Source organism: Kogia breviceps, chromosome 1 (genome assembly GCF_026419965.1).
Source record: "Kogia breviceps isolate mKogBre1 chromosome 1, mKogBre1 haplotype 1, whole genome shotgun sequence".
In the NCBI taxonomy this organism is placed as follows: Eukaryota; Metazoa; Chordata; class Mammalia; order Artiodactyla; family Physeteridae; genus Kogia; species Kogia breviceps.
In genome coordinates, this window is record NC_081310.1 from 149,872,498 (window position 1) to 149,889,845 (window position 17,348).

The following is a 17,348-nucleotide window of genomic DNA, read 5'->3' on the forward strand; positions in this document are numbered from 1 at the left end:
TGAGGGCAGGTAAACAAGATGCAAAGCTCTCTGAGTGAGGAATAAGTACAGGCCTTGCTTCCTGGGTCACATCTGAGGCATAAACAAAGTATCCTTTAGTACTTGCTTGAGAGAATTATCCCAAATGCAGGCAACCACGAGGCTGCTGGTGCCTTCAGATATACATAAAGCCAAACACGGTCTGAAGGTAATTTACATGTGTGAATCACTAAAAGCCTCCTACTCAATGAACTGTACCCCTGGGGAAAAGCTATGCAGGCCCGGGATCAGTGTGGGAACAACATAAGGGTGTCCTCTGTGCCAAAAGGGGGATTGGGCTGGATGGAAAATCCCCAAAAAGGACCATCTGGCAGCATAAATTATCCATTTTAAATGACTGGTGTGAGTTAATGACACCAAAGTCACCACGAACATGTACAACATCCTTCCGCTGAGTTTTAATGTCCCATCAGGCCATGTTTCAATTATGACTTTCTATGCTGAATATGGCTAAATGTAAATTTATTCATTGCCCTCCCCCACCCCCTGCACATATACCATGAAACTGCATTTTTCTGTAAAGAAATAGGGATAGAGAATGGAGCATCAGTGCAGGAATACAGTATAATTGTGGGGGATTTCTCTAAAAATATAAATTTTTTTCTTAGAGAACCCCCCTACAAATATACACTTTCTCTCTCTCTCTCTCTCTCTCTCTCTCTCTCTCTATATATATATATATATATATATATATAGATAGATAGATAGATAGATAGATAGATAGATAGATATACACATAAATATGTATAGTATATACACAGTATATTATACTATATGTACATATATGTATATACATATAGTATAATATGCAGTATTATTACCATACATATATATCTCCTCCCCAAAAGGATTTAGCCATTAAATTTTAGTTATTTAATGACCACAAAGGATATAGGTATTCAGATGTTAAAATTTATGGTCATTTGAATCATAACATGCAGAGAAGAATAGAATTACTCTGAATAAAAGAGTCACTAGGTCAAGGTACTCTATAGTCAACTGCCCCCAGATATGCCCCAAAGGAATCTACCTTGACAGGACAGGCTTATGGTGGAGGAGCTTCATGTACATTGATACAACAAAGCACCTCAGTCTGTATAAAACCACATCAGTATGACCTTCAAGCACAATGTCCCAAACTTATATATTTTGATTCTGATTTTCACAGAAGCAGGTAAACTGGCCAGGACTTTAATTGGCCTTTTAAAAAGAGTTCAAAGAACATTTAGATCTGCACATTTTTTAATAGCACATAAGCTTCTCACTGGCACTATCCTGAGGTCGCGCTGATGATGCATTTGGCAGCCTGGGTGGTCAGCATGTTCATTTAGGCCTGGGTGTATTTCTTAGTCGCTTTCAGCAAACTGGCATGAATGTCGGTGTGGAGTGAAGCTGATGTGTGGCCTTTGTAGAAGACCCACCACACCTTGAATGCTGTGTTGATAACACTTAGAAAAACGGCAGCATCAGAGGCTAATTCCCCATCCTTGAGCCTCCCATATCACCACAGAATGATCTTTTTTTCTTTTAAATAAGCTTTATTTTTTTTAAACTCTAGATTTACAGAAAAAAAATGTGGCGACAGTACAGAGAGTTCTCACATACCCACACCCAGTTTCCCCTGCTACAGACACTTTACATTACTATGGTATGTTTATTACAATTAGTGAATCAATATGGATACATTATTGTAAGTTCACACCTGATTCCCATCTTTTCAGTTTTTACCTACTGTCCTTTTCCTGTTCCAGGATCCCTTCCAGCACCGCACACTACATTTTGGGATCATGGCTCTTTGGCCTCTTGCGGCTGTGGTAGTCAGATGTTCCTTATATTTGATGACCTTGACAGTTTGCAGAGTAGTGGTCAAATATATTGTACAGTGAGTCTCAACTACTATTTGTCTGATGTCCTTCCTTCGCATGGTTAGTCTGGGGTTATACTTTTTTTTTTTTTTTAATACAGCAGGTTCTTATTAGTTATCTATTTTATACATATTAGTGTATACATGTCAATCCCAATCTCCCAGTTCATCCCTCCCCCCCACCGCTTTCCCCCCTTTGTGTCCCTACGTTTGTTCTCTACATCTGTGTCTCTATTTCTGCCTTGCAAACTGGTTCTTCTATACCATTTTTCTAGATTCCACATATATGCGTTAATATACAATATTTGTTTTTCTCTTTCTGACTTACTTCACTCTGTATGACAGTCTCTAGGTCCATCCACATCTCTAAAAATGACCCAATTTCCTTCCTTTTTATGGTTAAGTAATATCCCATTGTATATATGTACCACTTCTTTATCCATTCATCTGTCGATGGGCATTTAGGTTGGTTCTATGACCTGGCTATTGTAAATATTGCTGCAATGAACACTGGGGTCCATGTGTCTTTTTGAATTATGGTTTACTCTGGGTATATGCCCAGTAGTGGGATTGCTGGGTCATATGGTAATTCTATTTTTAGTTTTTTAAGGAACCTCCATACTGTTCTCCATAGTGGCTATATCAATTTACATTCCCATCAACAGTGCAAGAGCGTTTCCTTTTCTCCACACCCCCTCCAGCAATTGTTTGTAGATTTTCTGATGATGCCCATTCTAACTGGTATGAGGTGAGACCTCACTGTAGTTTTTTTTGTTTTAATTAATTAATTTTATTTTTAAAATTTTGGCTGTGTTGGGTCTTTCTTGCCATGCACAGGGTTTCTCTAGTTGCAGTGAGCGGGGGCTACTCTTCATTGCAGTGCATGGGCTTCTCATTGCGGTGGCTTCTCTTGTTGCAGAGCACGGGTTCTAGGCATGCAGGCTCAGTAATTGTGGCACATGGGCTTAGCTGCTCCACAGCATGTGGGATATTCCTGGACCAGGGCTTGAACTTATGTCCCTTGCACTGGCAGGCAAGTTCTTAACAGCTGTGCCACCAGCGAAGCCCCCTCACTGTAGTTTCGATTTGTATTTCTCTAATAATTCATGATGTTGAGCAGGTTTTCATGTCCCTTTTGGCCATCTGTATGTCTTCTTTGGAGAAATGTCTATTTAGGTCATCTGTCCATTTTTTGATTGGGTTGTTTGTTTTTCTAGTATTGAGTTGCATGAGCTATTTATAGATTTTGGAGATTAATCCTTTGTCCATTGATTCGTTTGCAAATATTTTTTCCCATTCTGAGGGTTGTCTTTTCATCTTGTTTATAGTTTCCTTTGCTGTGCAAAAGCTTTTTAAGCTTCATTAGGTCCCATTTGTCTATTTTTGTTTTTATTTCCATTACTCCAGGAGGTGGGTCAAAAAAGATCTTGCTGTGATTTATGTCAAAGAGTGTTCTTCCTATGTTTTCCTCTAAGAGTTTTATAGTATTTTGTCTTACATTAGGGTCTTTAATCCATTTTGAGTTTATTTTTCTGTATGGTGTTAGGGAGAGTTCTAATTTCATTCTTTTACATGTAGTTGTCCAGTTTTCACAGCACCACTTATTGAAGAGACTGTCTTTTCTCCATTGTATATCCTTGCCTCCTTTGCCATAGACTAGTTGACCATATGTGCGTGGGTTTATCTCTGGGTTTTCTATCCTGTTCCATTGATCTGTATTTCTGTTTTTGTGCCAGGACCATTTTGCCTTGATTACTGTAGCTTTGTACTATAGTCTGAAGTCAGGGATTTTGATTCCTCCAGCTCCGTTTTTTTTCCCCTCAAGATTACTTTGGCTATTCGGGGTCCTCTGTATCGCCATACAAATTTTAAGATTTTTTTGTTCTAGTTCTGCAAAAATGCCATTGGTAATTTGATAGGAATTGCACTGAGTCTGTGGATTGCTTTGGGTAGTATAGTTATTTTCACAATATTGATTCTTCCAATCCAAGAACATGGTACATCTCTGTGTCTGTTTGTGTCATCTTTGATTTCTTTCATCAATGTCTTATAGTTTTCTGAGCACGGGTCTTTTACCTCTGTAGGTAGATTTATTCCTAGGTATTTTATTCTTTTAGTTGCAATGGTGAATGGGATTGTTTCCTTAATTTCTCTTTCTGACATTTTGTTGTTAGTGTATAGGAATGCAAGAGATTTCTGTGCATTAATTTTGTATCCTGCAACTTTACCAAATTCACTGATTAGCTCCAGTAGTTTTCTGGTGGCGTCTTGAGGATTCTCTATGTATAGTATCATATCATCTGCAAACAGTGACAGTTTTACCTCTTCTTTTCCAATTTGTATTCCTTTAATTTCTTTTTCTTCTCTGATTGCCATGGCCAGGACTTCCAAAACTATGTTGAGTAACAGTGGTGAGAGTGGATATCTTGTCTTGTCCCTGATCTTAGAGGAAATGCTTTCAGTTTTTCACCATTGAGAATGATGTTTGCTGTGGGTTTCTCATATATGGCCTTAATTATGTTGAGGTAGGTTCCCACTATGCCCACTTTCTGGAGAGTTTTTATCATAAACGGGTGTTGAATTTTGTCAAAAGCTTTTCCCGCATCTATTGAGATAATAATATCGTCTTTATTCTTCAATTTGTTAATATGGTGTGTCACATTGACTGATTTGCATATACTGAAGAATCCTTGCATCCCTGGGATAAATCCCACTTGATCATGGTGTATGATCCTTTTAATGTGTTGTTGGATTCTGTTTGCTAGTATTTGGTTGAGGATTTTTGCACCTATATTCATCAGTGATATTGGTCTGTAATTTTCTTTTTTTGTAGTATCTTTGTTTGGTTTTGGTATCAGGGTGATGGTGGCCTCATGGAATGAGTTTGGGAGTTTTCTTTCCTCTGCAATTTTTTGGAAGAGTTTGAGAAGGATAGGTGTTAGCTCTACTCTAAATGTTTGATAGAATTCACCTGTGAAGCCATCTGGTCTTGGGCTTTTGTTGGTTGGAAGATTTTAAATCACAGTTTCAATTTCATTACTTGTGATTGGTCTGTTCATACTTTCTATTTCTCCCTGGTTCAGTCTTGGAAGGTTATACCTTTCTGAGAATTTGTCCATTTCTTCCAGGTTGTCCATTTTATTGGCATAGAGTTGCTTGTAGCAGTCTCTTAGGATTGTATTTCTGTGGTGTCTGTTGCAACTTCTCCTCTTTCATTTCTAATTTTATTTTTTATTTATTTATTTTTTTGCAGTACACGGGCCTCTCACTGCTGTGGCCTCTCCCATTGTGGAGCGCAGGCTCAGCAGCCATGGCTCATGGGCCCAGCCACTCCGCGGCACGTGGGATCCTCCCAGACCGGGGCACGAACCCGTGTCCCCTGCATCGGCAGGCAGACTCTCAACCACTGTGCCACCAGGGAAGCCCATCATTTCTAATTTTATTGATTTGAGTCCTCTCCCTCCTTTTCTTGATGAGTCTGGCTAATGGTGTATCAATTTTGTTTATCTTCTCAAAGAACCAGATTTTAGTTTTATTGATCTTTGCTATTGTTTTTTTTTGTTTCTATTTCATTTATTTCTGCTCTGATCTTTATAATTTCTTTCCTTCTCCTAACTTTGGGTTTTGTTTGTTCTTCTTTCTCTAGTTCCTTTAGGTGTAAGGTTAGATTGTTTATTTGAGATTTTGCTTGTTTCTTGAGGTAGGCTTGTATTGCTATAAACTTCCCTCTTAGAACTGCTTTTGCTGCATCCCATAGGTTTTGGATCATCATGTTTTTGTTGTCATTTGTCTCTAGGTATTTTTTTATTTCCCCTTTGATTTTTTTCAGTGATTTCTTGGTTATTTAGTAACATAGTGTTTAGCCTTCATGTGTTTGTGTTTTTTACATTTTTTCCCTTGTAATTTATTTTTAATCTCATAGCATTGTGGTCAGAAAAGATGCTTGATATGATTTCAATTTCCTTACATTTACCAAGGCTTGATTTGTGACCCAAGATGTGATCTATCCTGGAGAACGTTCCGTGTGCACTAGAGAAGAAAGTGTAATGTGCTGTTTTCGGATGGAATGTCCTAAAAATATCAATTAAATCTATCTTGTCTATTGTGTCATTTAAAGCTTCTGTCTGCTTATTAATTTTCTGTCTGGATGATCTTGGCGTAAGTGAGGTGTTAAAGTCCCCCACTATTGTGTTACTGTCAATTTCCTCTGTTATAGCTGTTAGCATTTGCCTTATATATTGAGGTGCTACTATGTTGGGTGCATATACATTTATAATTGTTATATCTTCTTCTTGGATTGATCCCTTGATCATTATGTAGCGTCCTTCCTTGTCTCTTGTAACATTCTTTATTTTAAAATCTATTTTACCTGCTATGAGTATTGCTACTTCAGCTTTCTTTTGATTTCCATTTGCATGGAGTATCTTTTTCCATCCTCTCACTTTCAGTCTGTATGTGTCCCTAGGTCTGAAGTGGGTCTCTTGTAGACAGCATATATATGGGTCTTATTTTTGTATCCATTCAGTGAGCATGTGTCTTTTTGTTGGAGCATTTAATCCATTCACATTTAAGGTAATTATCAATATGTAAGTTCCTATTACCATTTTCTTAATTGTTTTGAGTTTGTTTTTGTATGTCCTTTTCTTCTCTTCTGTTTTCCACTTAGAGAAGTTCCTTTAGCATTTGTTATACAGCTGGTTTGGTGGTGCTGAATTCTCTTAGCTTTTGCTTGTCTGTAAAGCTTTTGATTTCTCTGTCAAAACTGAATGAGATCCTTGCCGGGCAGAGTAATCTTGGTTGTAGGTTCTTCCCTTTCATCACTTTAAAAATATGGTGACACTCCCTTCTGGCTTGCAGAGTTTCTGCTGAGAAATCAGCTGTTAACCTTATGGGAGTTCCCTTGTATGTTATTTGTCATTTTTTCCTTGTTGCTTTTAATAATTTTCCTTTGTCTTTAATTTCTGTCAGTTTGATTACTACACATCTCGGCATGTTTCTCCTTGGGTTTATCCTGCCTGGGACTCTCTGCACTTCCTGGACTTGGGTGGCTATTTCCTTTCCCATGTTAGGGAATTTTCAGTGATAATCTCTTCAAATATTTTCTAGGGTCCTTTCTCTCTCTCTTCTTTTGGGACCCCTATAATGCAAATGTTGATGTGTTTAATGTTTTCTCTGCACTTCCTGGACTTGGGTGGCTATTTCCTTTCCCATGTTAGGGAATTTTCAGTGATAATCTCTTCAAATATTTTCTAGGGTCCTTTCTCTCTCTCTTCTTTTGGGACCCCTATAATGCAAATGTTGATGTGTTTAATGTTTTCCCAGAGGTCTCTTAGGCTGTGTTCACTTCTTTTCACTCTTTTTTCTTTATTCTGTTCTGCAGCAGTGAATTCCACCATTCTGTCTTTCAGGTCACTTATCATTTCTTCTGCCTCAGTTATTCTGCTATTGATTCCTTCTAGTGTATTTTTCATTTCAGTTATTGTATTGTTCATCTCTGTTTGTTTGTTCTTTAATTCTTCTAGGTGTTTGTTCCTTAATTCTTCTAGGTCTTTGTTAAACATTTCTTGCATCTTCTCGATCTTTGCCTCCATTTTTTTCCCATGGTCCTGGATCATCTTCACTATCATTATTCTGAATTCTTTTTCTGGAAGGTTGCCTATCTCCACTTCATTAATTGTTTTTCTGGAGTTTTATCTTGTTCCGTTATCTGGTACATAGCCCTCTGCCTTTTCATTTTGTATGTCTTTCTGTGAATGTGGTTTTTGTTCCACAGGCTGCAGGACTGTAGTTCTTCTTGCTTCTGCTGTCTGCCCTCTGATGGATGAGGCTAGCTAAGAGGCTTGTGCAAGCTTCCTGATGGGAGGGGCTGGTGGTGGGTAGAGCTGGGTGTTGCTCTGGTGGGCATAGCTCAGTAAAACTTTAATCCACTTGATTGTTGATGGGTGGGGCTGGGTTCCTTCCCAGTTGGTTGTTTGGCCTGAGGCAACCCAACACTGGAGCCTACATGGGCTCTTTGGTGGGGCTAATGACAGACTCTGGGAGTGCTCACACAAAGGAGTACGTCCCAGAACTTCTGCTGCCAGTGTCCTTGTCCCCACAGTGAGGCACAGCCACCCCCCGCCTCTGCAGGAGACCCTTCAACATTAGCAGATAGGTCTGGTTCAGTCTCCTATGGGGTCACTGCTCCTTCCCCCTGGGTACCTTCCAAGAGTGGAGTCTCTGTTCCCCCATAGTCCTGTCAAAGTCCTGGAGTGAAATCCCGCTAGTTTTCAAAGTCTGATTCTCTGGGAATTCCTTCTCCAGTTGCCAGACCCCCATGTTGGGAAGCCTTACGTGGGGCTCAGAACCTTCACTCCGGTGGGTGGACTTCTGTGGCATAATTGTTCTCCAGTTTGTGAGTCACCCACCCAGCAGTTATGGGATTTGATTTTATTGTGATTGCGCCCCTCTGACCATCTCATTGCAGCTTCTCCTTTGTCTTTGGATGTGGGGTATCTTTTTTGGTGAGTTCCAGTGTCTTCCTGTTCATGATTGTTCAGCAGTTATTGTGAATCTTGTGTTCTCACAAGAGTGAGTGAGCGCACGTTCTTCTACTCCACCATCTTGAACCAATCTCCCCTAAAGATCTTCTTATGTGTCTCTTCCCCACCCCCACTGTGAATTCCTTGAAAGCAGGAGCCATAGCCTTTCCATTCATCCTTGAGTTCCCAGAACCAGGCATAGTTCCTCATCATGAGAAAAGTTCCCAGTGAAGGTGTGAGTGAATTAATGAATGAGTTGGGTGAAAAAATTAGGTAGAAGTAAGGCAAAGTGAAATTTTTGCATTTTAGTAAAGTGAACAAGATAAAGGACTCAGACAGTGGGGCCTGAGGTTTTGTTTTGTTTTTAATTATCATATAGCAAAACTGCCTGGGGGTTCAGGAGTGGAAGGCATACTTTTCTATGAATGTTAACACATGTATAGATTCCTGTCCATCACCACCACAAACAGGATACAGAACAGTTCCATCATCCCCCAAATCTCCCTTGTGCTATTTCCTTTATAGTCACACCCTGTGAGGATTCTCTTTTGATATGTTAGAGAGGAGAGAAAAGAGTTAAGATTTGAAGATGAAGGGGTTCAGAGATTTTCTTGGCGTTTGTCTGTTTTTGCAGGGAATTACTCTGAGGCACGGGTTGGGGAAATTTTTTCAAACTTACTGTGCTAGGTGTGATTCATAGACAGGTTATGTATATTACCTCATTTAATTCTCAAGAGCACTGACATAGCTATTATTATTGACAGATTATAAAAATGGGGACAATTAGTTTCAGAGAGATTAGGTAATTTGCCCATAATCACACAGCCAGCAGGAGCTGGAGTCAGGATTACACTCTGCCTGTCTTTTTCCAAAGCCCACTCTATTCTCTACAGCATTTGACTTTGCATATCAAGGAAGCCACTGGAGAAGATTTTCCCTTGCCCACGTGGAGGTTAGACACTGAGAAAAGTTTCAAAAAGCTTCTGCTATCAGAATTAGTCACATTACTCAAGACTCCAGAGCCAAGACTAAACTACCCCAGGAGGTTAAACTTAACGGTCATCATTTGCTTAGTCCATGAAAGAGGGACATAAAGATAGCTGTTCCTTTTAAATAGAAAAAGAATCATGAGGAAATCCAGTAACAGGAAAACATATTTAAAAGTCTCCTCATTTTATGAAGATCCAAGTACAAGCTATCACACAGGGAACCCAATCTACCTTGCTAATGTTATCAACGCAGTTGAAAAAGTTGATAGATTTTAATTTTGATTATTAAAAGATAAAACCAGACCCGAAAGGCAATTAGTATAAAATGAAAGCAAAGGCAAATGGAACTCTGGATTGCAGTGTAGGTGAAAAGATGTAAGAGTAGAAAACCTTACACACCATTCTCAGTCTCTCATCTCAGTTAAATGGCATCCTTGCGCTACCACCCTTTCATAAAAGCAGCAGTCGGGTACAAACACGTGTTCGCGTGGAAAAAGTCCACTGCTCTGAGCTTGCTGAGTTCCCTTTATGCCTGGCGTGGGCTCCCACGCATCCTGGACTTTACAGGGGCGGCTGCAAGCCCACCACCCAGCCCGCTTACCTGGCTCCACTTCATGCCACCCGCTGGACTGACTTCCGCTCCCCGGGGAGCGCCCTTGGCCTGTGTAAAATGGCTCTTCACCAGGACTGTCCATTTCATCCTCCACAGACTTGAGGCGCTTTGTGGAGCTGAAATAACAAACGGGTACATGTTTAAAAGTCATCCAAAGCACCTTTCTCCTGGACACGGCATCTCTGGTGAAGAGAAAGCCAAGGGAGGAAGCAGTTGGGCAACTCAGTGTAGTTCATGGGCTCTCTTTAGGCTCTTGTCGTTTAATGAGTCACTGGATGTGGAACAAAGTCTTGGGTCTGTGTTGTTGCAAGTGTCTGGGTTTGATTTTTATTGTCACTCGAGTTTCTGCTGCCCCCCACCTCCGGTTCCTTTTTCCTTTGAGGAACAGGTAGCTGGCTCCCGCTCCTGTCTCCACCTGGAAGAGTCAGTAGTAAGCTCACATTTGCAGCTCCTAGAGCGGTGGCTGGGGCGTAGCCGTCAGCAATGTCCCCAGACATCAATTCAATCCCTTCTGACACCCCAGAAAGGAGAAAAATCAGGGTGCATCATGACCCTTGAAGAAAAGCTCGGAATGCTGTTTGGTTTTTTTTTTTTTTTGGCGGTACGCGGGCCCCTCACTGTTGTGGCCCCTCCCTTGTGGAGCACAGGCTCCGGACGCGCAGGCTCAGCAGCCATGGCTCACGGGCCCAGCCGCTCCGCGGCATGTGGGATCTTCCCTGACCGGGGCACGAACCCGCGTCCCCTGCATCGGCAGGCGGACTCTCAACCACTGCGCCACCAGGGAAGCCCTGCTGTTTGGTTTTTTGCCATGTTTTCTCATCTTCCATTTGGATCTGTTCATTTAAAAAATACTTATTGCACAGTGACAGTAGTCCAGGTACTGATCTAGGCACTAGAGATAAAACAGTGAACAAGATAAAAATAGAAGGAAGGAGTACACTTCCTTGTGTGAATAAGGGACATGGAAAAAAGAGTGACCCAGTGACTTTTATGCGCTTTCTCTACAACAAAATTACCAAAATGAAATTCTATGCCATCAGGGTGGGGATTTTTTAGTTTTGCATAGGTATGGTTGGGACATTTCCAGAATATATTCCATTTTCTACCAGTTAAAGGACTGAATTTTTTTTCCTCCCAATTTGAGACTTCAGGAGTTAAAAGGTAGTGAAATGCTACATGTTGCTAATGTTGTTCTCATTGTGTTAACTGATTATGTCACTAACATACCAGAATTGGTAGATTTCATACCTGGTGCAAGTGTTTGTTGGGAAATCTTTTCCTCCTGTGTCAGGGTACAGAATTTTTAATATGTGTTCATTCATCAAACACTTATTGTGCACCTCCTGCATGCCAGGTGCTGTGCTAAATGCCGCTATATTGAAGTAAATCAGACATAACCCCTGTCTCCATGGGGTTTAGAATCTCGTGGATGAAGACAGAGAGGTAAACAAAATTGTGCAAAGAGAAATACAGGTATGATGATGGAACCACACAGAGGTTATAGTGGGTTCTTCGAAGGAGGAAGGAAAAGTGATATATGGGGAAGGCCGGGAAAGGCTTCCCATAGGAGATGGTTCCTGAACTGTCTGTAAGAGAGTGTCAGGAGATGGGACAGAAAGAAGGACAGGGCAGAGACAGGCTGTTATTCAGCTGATGCACCCCTCAGGCAGCCATTCTGGATTTTAAAATACTGAAATACTTCTTTACCAGTTGGCCAAGTGCCATTGTCCCATGCCCCATACATTTCCCCCAACCCTGTCATCCCATCTTTGTGCCAGAACAGACTCATCATCCCAAACCTAAAGGGTTCAGGTTTGGCACATCAGGGGGGCATCCCAGGACTTCACACTGTGGCAGGGCAGGTCTGTCCTAACTGGTATGCCTGAGTCACACAGGTTATCTGCTAATTTGAACATCACTCCAGGAGGGAGGTACATATCAGGCACTAACAATACCAGGAGCAGAGTGTGACACATGCAGAGAATTGGCAGGTGTTTGCTACGGCTGATGTAGCAGGAGGGGCAGAGCAAAAGAAGGGGATAGGGGTGATAGAAGATACTGTATGTCTGGACTTTATCCTATAAGCAATGGAGACTCCCTGAAAAAGTCTAAACAGGGAGTGACATCAGAGTCATCTGTTAGAAAGGTCACTCTGGTAGTTGCACAGAGGATGGCTTCTGAAAAGCAAAGGGAAAAGAAGGGGATGGAACCTTCCCCCAGGGAGTGAGTTAAGAGGCTACTGCAGCAACCTGAGTAAAAAAATGCAGAGGGCCCAGTTCAAGGTACGAATTTCTAGTTATTAAATTTGGCATTCCAGGATTCTTAGTCTTTAAGTGCTGTTTTCATTAAAGCCAGACCACAGGAAAGCAACATATCTGTAGCATGCTAGCTTAGTACCCAAAGGAAAAACCTTTAATAGCTTATTTAATGTTCTTTGCTTGGCTTTCCTTGAAGTTCAATGAAAAAGAGCCACTCAAAGAACTTTTCTGTATTTTATGTAAAACTGCATCTAATAGAAGTCCTTTATAAAAGGATATACACACAAAAATGCCCCCTAATACATAAAACCAGAAAATATATGGTCTCTTTAAATGAATTTCTACTGTTTCCGTTTATTAGAAAATGCACATTATATAACCTAGTGTTTCCCCTTCTTGCCTTGGCAACCAGGAATTTCAGGGCTAAACGTAAGGTATAATTCTGGGTTCACGTCCCTGATATAATAATCTCTCCTATCTTCCATATGGTTTCTGTCCTCTCTATATTTAATACTATCTGTTGTGTTTTTAAATTGCAAGCCGCTTGAAATAATTTTGGAAGTTGGGAGAATACAAATTGGAAAAAAATAAATATTTTCCTTATGTTCCTTGGCAAATAAAAGGTAAGACATGCATATTCTGATAAAACTGTGAGATCTGTGGGGAAGGAGACTATCAGGTTTTTTGTTTTTTGGTTGTTTTTTTTTTAAAATCTCTAGTGCCTATCACAGTATCTGACTAATAACAGATGCTCAAAAACTGCTGAATTGAGCTACTGATTTATTTATTTATTTATTTATTTATTTTTTGGCTACAGATTTAGGAACAATCATATGAGTACTTGTGACAAGGATTCGCCCAAGTGTCATGACTCAGTGAGATCTCACCCAAAAGGCCAACTTCACTGCCATTCATTCTCCCATTATTAATACTTTTCTGAGTTTCTAAAGCTTTTGATTTCCTTGGTGTCCTCTAATAAAACTCAAATACTCATGCAGTTATTAAATCCTAAAGGTGAAAGAATCTGTAGATATTAGCTGACCCCTTAGTTTGAAAGCAAAGACTGTCAAGGGTTGATACAGGATAAATGTTTGGAAGTGGAGACACAGGTTGGAGGAGAGAACAGGATACAGGAGGGAAGGAAATTAGAAGTGCCAGGAAGGACAAGTGGAGGGCTTCCAAGACAAAGTTTACTGACTTCACAAACTTGACAGTCGATTTATCTTGATGAAGTTCTTTGGGATTAAAAAATTATATACTATCCCAATTTTTATACTACCCTTCTATGATTTTGCAGATGTTTACTATGAAGGGGTACAGAACCTACAGTTAATGCTTATCAGTCTTCTTTATTTTTTTAAATTTAGAAATGAATCAGTCATTAGTTTTGGTTTCTTGCTCTTGACTTTCTAACACACTGATTCTACTCTCCCAGAAACATCTGAGGAACACTGGAAAGGACCAGTAAGATCTCTATATAAGAGGGAGGATAAATACTCTTCCAAGCCGTTTCTCTTGTGTGTGGAATTTGTTTTGTTCCTAACAATTCTACCTAGAAATTAAGGTAAGACTACTACCTTCATTCCAAATATTTGCTTAATTCCTGCTACGTACAAAGCCTAGAAGCTTTACCCTGTCCCCACAAGACAGCAAAACACATCTTTCCTGAGTGTTCCTAGTGCCCTGAACTGACAATCTCCATTCATTTGTTAGTCTCTACCTCGAGATTGCAAAGCTCCTGTACTTGACTTTACATCCACAGTGCCTAGGACAATATCCTTGGGACCTAACAAATGTTTGTTGCTGATCTAGAAGACTTAGACACTGTTCTCTAAGGGATTTACCGTCCAGATGGGGAAGCAGGACCTGTACATACCTCAAAGATGATAATAATAATTCAAAATAGTAAATGCTAAGTATCCGGGAAAAGTAGAGATGCTGGATATTCCTTTCTGGGGACTTGTCATTCTATTGTTCCTTACTAAAAGAGTGAGCCTCATTCCTAAGAGGATTCAGTGTGAAAAGAGCATGGTTTTAAATTTCCAACAGACCTGAGTTTGAATGTAGACTCTGCCACTGACTTGGTCTGTCACCTTGGGCAAGTTACTTAACTTCTCTGAGCTCTAGGCTGACCCACTGTTAAGTGGCAACACTGTCTATATTGTAAAATTACTGTGAAGATTAACTCATATCAGGGATGTAAAGCACCTAATACAGTGCCTGCCACAGAGCAGGTGACCAATTAATAGTGGCACAGCATGAACAAATATTGATTGGTTGATGAACTTTTCTATATGTAAATCTGGGGCATTCTTCTGGGCACATTTTCTCACCTGTACACAGATAATTCTGCTGAGTCTATACAGTTAAAGAATAATTTTAAAAGAATCATCTTAGGAGAGCCTAATGTGAGCAAAACAAACATATTACAAAGTTATTAACTACTGATGCTGTTTATAATTAGCACCTTATCAGGGTTAGTTATTTGCAGATTATAGGAATGACACTAGCCTTTTAAACAACATTAATAACCAGGTTTCCACACAGAGAATCACAACGAAAGGCAACAAAACATCTGGAGACGTTGAAAGGATATTTGGGATATCCATGGTACATACGCAGCACACATATGAAAAACAAATAGCCCATCAACTTTTAAATTAATCACTGACCACAAGTATTTGCAAAGCTCTTTCATGTTCACTGAGTGTAGTTACATCCAATGTCTCTTCCATCAGCAAACATCCAAAATCCTCAAAATGTATTAACATCCAAATGTGTTCACAATCTCATTCTTTTATTATAAGTGTTTTTTTCGGATTGGAGACTTTTTTTCCTGAGGAGCTGATACCCCAGTGAACTGAGGGGGACATTTAAACAGCAAGAAAGATGATGGTAGAATCTGGTGGTTATATTTAAGGAATAACTGTTTCTTTAACTGTCTTCAAGGTATTGGTAATGACTAAGCTGTTTTTTTTAAAAGTAATGATTAAATATATGGTTTAAATATGGTTAAAATATGTAAAGTCAAGGTAAGAAAGAATCTCTACCACGGAAAATTTCTATCATCTGGCCATTGTTTTAAATCCTAAAACTCTGGTACTTGCTTTAGGAGGAATATATCTTTGTCAAACGTTTTTCTGTGAAGTACACAAACATTAAAGATTGTTCTGCACCATTCTTTTCTTTGTTGTCACAGTCCAGTGCTAAAGCCAATTTGTAAAAGAATACTGTGGGTTTAATGCCTAATCCCTTTCCCTCTGGTACAGGTTATCTAAAGACAACAGGATCTTGCAAAATGCTTCATTTTGATTTTAGCTTTGTGACCTCAAGGGGATCAAGAACCCCAGAATTGTTATCTGGTTATGTTCTTTCTTCTAGCTTTGCTCTTTTAAAGGTCTCCCGGTGTAACAGTGTTTATGATCTGGCCTCACACTGCTGGGGGACTGCATTTGCTTTTACATCCTCACACCAGGGTATCAAATAGGTTGCATCTCACAGGGCAACACCAGTAGACTGGATTTTGAGACCTGTTGGGGCTCAGTAGGAAAAAGCTAGGACTGAGCTGTAATGTCTGTTGTGGGCATGGAGACTGGGACTGATGTCACCAATGTCAGCTTTCTGCCAAACAAGCCGAAACACACCCCTTTTTCCCTAGTCAAGGCTTGTCCTTAATTTCCTGAGAACCTGCTATGTTCATCATCCATCCTTCCTCCATGCCTTTGCTCGCGTCTTCACCCCACCCAGAACATCATTCCTTTACTTTCCATCTCACCAACCCCGACCAATGCTTACAGTTTATAGCTGAGCACAAGTCACTCTTTTTGGATAAAGCTGTCTTTAACTATTTTCAGCCTATGCCACACAATTTTTCACTGACTTGTATGTGTGAGTGTCTGTGTGTGTGTGTGTGTGTATACACATATATGCATGCTGCATATGTATTTGCTTTCTCTCCCCAGCAAGACTGAAAATCCACTGGGGCTGAACCCATTTCTAGTATCTTCTACTACTACAGACACACTGCTAAGTGTCTAGCAGGCCCAGAGTTAAAATCAAGGTATGTAACTATGAATTATGACCTCTTTATGAGCTATCAATCAAATTACCTGGTAGAGGATGTGCTGGGTAAAGACCTCCTCATTGCTCCCGGACTCATGCTGTAGTATGAAGAACTTTCTAAATCTGAGAGAGAAAAATTTGGGCCAGTTCCTGCAGCTATTGGTGCTAGAATTAAAAAAAAAAAAAAGAAAGAAAGAAATATCAGGTAAGTTCTGTAAATAAAAGACCAATGAGAGCATATTTCAGTGTCGCATTTAACACATTTTATTTTTGAATTTATATGGTAAGATCATCAAAAATAATCAGTAATGAACTAGGACCTTAAAAGAATATTGACAATAAAAATCATCTACATTGGAAGGACACTTTTTTTATAACATACCTTTCATCTTTTCTCTTTTTGTAATGGTAAATTGTCACCAAGGTTGCAACATTCCTGGATGCTTTTAACAAAAATACCTCCACGTTTTGGTCTGAAACTTTTCTTGAATGACCAGACAAAATACTCCCTGGGCTTTTCTAATTTTGTCTGATCCTGATAGCCTCCACTCATCCGCATTTTGGAATTAGTTTTGAACTGCAAATTCATCTTTCTAGGCCACCCATTCCCAATTTCTTGCCCTGAGAAATGTGTGATTTCTCCTTACTCCAAATCACCTCAGCACCCTGCATACGTCTTTACTTTACTATTTGTCCCACCTTCTAATGTAAGGCAGGGTCCTCAAACTATGGTCCCTGAGCCATAATTTTTGTAGATAAAGTTGTACTGGAATAGCCACACCCCTTCATTTACATACTGTCTCTGCTTCCACACTACAACAGCAGAGACAAGTAGCTGTGACAGAGACCATATGGTTCACACAGCAGAAAATATTTATATAGAAGAATTTGCCGACCTCTGATTTAAGGGACTGTTAAAAATAACTTTGACAACACATGATTTTCAGAGCTGACCCCTGTGGGAGATGTGATTCTCTGTACTTTTTTATGTCCTGGATATCC

At 39.9% G+C, this 17,348-nt stretch overlaps 1 protein-coding gene across 7 annotated transcripts in view; it reads right to left on the reverse strand.

Moving 5' to 3' along the window:
- NFIA (nuclear factor I A) overlaps nucleotides 1-17,348 on the reverse strand; it is a 376,913-nt gene that overhangs the window by 107,342 nt on the left and 252,223 nt on the right. For all 7 annotated transcript variants that reach the window (XM_059083370.2, XM_067006876.1, XM_059083380.2 and 4 more), the window contains exons 5-6: nucleotides 16,394-16,511; nucleotides 10,015-10,142 (exon numbers count right to left, since the gene is read on the reverse strand). In XM_059083370.2, the coding sequence (XP_058939353.1) occupies nucleotides 10,015-10,142; nucleotides 16,394-16,511 (246 nt within the window). The remainder of the gene's footprint in view (nucleotides 1-10,014; nucleotides 10,143-16,393; nucleotides 16,512-17,348) is intronic.